This window comes from Myotis daubentonii, chromosome 2 (assembly GCF_963259705.1).
Source record: "Myotis daubentonii chromosome 2, mMyoDau2.1, whole genome shotgun sequence".
Classification (NCBI taxonomy): Eukaryota; Metazoa; Chordata; class Mammalia; order Chiroptera; family Vespertilionidae; genus Myotis; species Myotis daubentonii.
In genome coordinates, this window is record NC_081841.1 from 131,199,118 (window position 1) to 131,202,487 (window position 3,370).

General features: G+C 41.4%; 1 protein-coding gene across 1 annotated transcript; it reads left to right on the plus strand.

Moving 5' to 3' along the window:
- Window positions 1-1,699: 1,699 nt before the first annotated feature.
- LOC132228336 (uncharacterized protein KIAA1143 homolog) lies at window positions 1,700-2,587 on the plus strand. The gene has a single exon (XM_059684564.1). The coding sequence runs from the start codon at window positions 1,731-1,733 to the stop codon at window positions 2,064-2,066; it is 336 nt and encodes a 111-aa protein (XP_059540547.1). The 5' UTR covers window positions 1,700-1,730; the 3' UTR covers window positions 2,067-2,587.
- The last annotated feature ends 783 nt before the right edge of the window (window positions 2,588-3,370 follow it).

Here is a 3,370-nt window from a genome sequence, read left to right on the forward strand (position 1 = left end):
TAATTCAGCAACATGAAAAGGAAAAGGAGAATAAACAAAACTATGAACTGAAATTTATCCCTAAAATGCAAAGTTGGTTCAACATACCAAAATTAATCAATTCATACACTATATCAATAGGGAAAAAAAGAACAAAAAATAAAGGATTATCTCAATAGACACAGAAAAAGCATTCAACCACATTCGTGATAAAAATGCTATCATGTTAAAGCACTGAACAAACTAGAATGAAAAGGAATTTCCTAAACCAGATATATATCCTATATAATTAAAGCCTAATATGCAAATTGTCCTCTCCTGTGGTTGTTTGACCAGGAGTTCAAACAGGAGACTGGGAGTTTGACTGCTCGCTATGACATGCGCTGACCGCCAGGTGGTGGCATGGAACATGGCAGGCATTGGCGATACAGAGCTGGCAGCAGGTGGCATTGGAGGTGCTGACAGCCCTGATAGGCTCCAATGAGAGCAGGACCGCGGCAAGAGGGTGGAGCAGGCGAGCGGGAGGAACCAGGCCAAAGCAGGTGTAAGCAGAGGGAGGGAGTAAGGGGGAGGAGGGCAGGTCCAGCCCCCATTGTTTGCCCCACAGGCAGGATGGAGGACCAGGTGAGGGGGCTGTGCCAGGCCAAGGCAGGGCTGCGGAGCTGTGGGGCTTGGGGCACGAGCTGGGGTTGCAAGGCTGGGTGCATGAGCTGAGGCCCAATCTCCACAGGCCACCCCAAGGGACCCCACCCGTGCATGAGTTCATGCACCAGGCCTCTAGTCATCTAATGAGACCCACAGCAAATATAATATTTAATGCTGTAAGCCTGAACTCTTTCCCACTAAGACCAGGAAAAAGATTTTCTTTTTAGCCACTTCTACTTAACATTATATAGGAGGGTCTATCCTGAACAATTAGTGAAGAATAAGAAACAAAGGACATCCAGATTGGAAAGGAAGAAATAAGTCTATTTCTATTAGCTGATGACATGACCTTGTAAACAGAAATTTTCAAAGAATCCACAAATATCCATGAGAACTAATAAATGAGTTCAGCAAGTTTTCGGGATACAGAAAATTTAATTGTATTTCTATAAACTAGCAACAAGCAATCAGAAAACAATATTAAGAAAATTGTATTTATAACAACATTGAAAAAGAATAAGATACTTGGGAATAAATTTAACAAAGTAAGTATAAGACTTATACACTCAAAAATACAAAACATCACTGAAAAAATTTAAAGAATACCTTAATAACTGAAAAGACATCTAGTGTTCATGAATTGAAAAACCTCTTGAATTAACCTTTAGATTCCACATTATTTCTTTCAAAATCCCAGGTGTCTCTTTTGCAAAAATTGACCATCTAATCCAAACATTCAAATGGAAATTCAAGGAACTCAGAACAATCAAAACAACATAAACAAAAAAAACAAAGTTGGAAGACTCCCACTTCCCACATTTGAAAGCTATAGCACAAAGAAACAGCAACTATATGGTAGTGGCCAAAGGACAGTCATATAAATCAGTGAAATGGTATTGTGAGTCTAGAAATATACCCATATCTTTATGGTCAAATGATTTTTATGAGTATTAATATCAAGGAAATTCAATGGGGGAAACAATCCTATCTAATAAAGAGGGAATATGCTAATTGACTGACCCGCCCTCAAAGATGGCAACACCCACAGCCAATAAGGACGGAATATGTTGAGAGGGACCCGAGAGCCGCTGTTTCCCTGAGCGGCCATGAGCAAGCGCAACCAGGTGTCTTACGTGCGGCCCGCCGAGCCGGCCTTCCTGGCCCGCTTCAAGGAACGGGTCAGCTACCGGGAAGGGCCCACCGTAGAGACCAAGAGAATCCAGCCTCAGCTCCCAGATGAAGATGGTGATCACAGTGACCAAGAAGATGAACAGCCCCAAGTGGTGGTTTTAAAAAAGGGAGACCTGTCAGCTGAAGATGTCATGAAAATTAAATCAGAAATAAAGGCTGCCAAAGCAGATGAAGAACCAGCTTCAGCTGATGGAAGAATCATGTATCAAAAACCAGTGAAGTGTTCCCCGGATGAAAAATATTCAGGTTAAACAGCAAGCTCAAAAAAGAAAAAGACAAGTGAAGATGAAATAAATCAGCAGGACTCAGTTAAAAAGAACACACAAAAGCAAGTAAAAAACAGTAGCCTCCTTTCTTTTGACAGTGAAGATGAAAATAAATGAGTATAAACATTTTGCACTTAGTTTTTAAAGCATATGGGATTTTAAAAAATAATCTTTTTTCCCTATTATAAAGATAATACAAGTGCATTTTTGAAAATTTAGAAAATACCAAAAAAAATTTTAGTAAGATAAAAACTATGTCCATCCATTAACACCCCTTTTGACTTGAAATGCAAACTCTGTAGATGTTAACTAGTATTATTAACACTTTGTTAATTCCTTTGTGGGGTGTGTATATATGTAAGTTATATTTTTTAACAAAAATTATATTGTGATTGTATTGTGCCTGTTTTCTAGTTTCTCAGTTGACATTATATTGTATTTTCTAGGTCAGTAATAACCAGAGGATTTTGTAAATAAACAAATCCCCTACTTCATCTTTGTCTAGCAACACCAAAAAAAAAAAAAAAAAAAAAAAAAAGGAGGGAATATGTTAATTGACTGCCACACCCTCAAAGATGGCAGCGCCCATAGCCACAAGATAGCGGTGCCCAGTCCCCTCAGCCCCGCCAGAGCAGCAGGCATGAGGCAAGGCCGGACCCGCCAGCTTTGCCATGAACCTGCCTCCGGAGTACCCCAGTCTCCTCAGCCCTCCAGCCTCCCAGGGCTGTCCCAAGGTGTAGGCAACTGCCGGGTGGCAGCTGCCCATCTGATGTCCAAGGCGCAGGCAAGCCTCCAAGCCTTGGCTGTTGGCTGCCCAGCCTCCCAGGGCCACCGGAGGCTCAAGTAACCAGGGCCAGCAGAGGTTTGCACTGCCGGCAGTGGCAGCAGCAGAGGTGTGATGGGGCATCACCTTCCCCTGATGGCCAGGTCTCCTCCCACCCTGAGGGCTCCTGGACTGTGAGAGGGGGCAGGCCAGGCTGAGTGACACCCCCTCCAGTGCATGAATTTTCATGTACCAGGCCTCTAGTAGTCTTTATAAAAGTAGTGCTGAAACACCTAGATATCCACAAGCAAAAGAATAAATTTGGATCCCTACTTCACAATATATACAAAAATTAATACAACATGTATCAAAGACCTAAATATAAAAGCTAGAACTATAAAACTCTTAGAAGAAATCACAGTTACAAAATCCATGATCTTGGATTAGCCAATTGTTTATTTTTTTAAAAAAACTATGATTTTATTGATTTTAGAGAGAGAGGAAGGGAGAGGGATAGAGAGATAGA

What these genes read in the sequence shown, in the direction of transcription:
- LOC132228336 (XM_059684564.1), top strand. Translation starts at nt 1,731, where the DNA reads ATGAGCAAGCGCAACCAGGTGTCTTACGTGCGGCCCGCCGAGCCGGCC.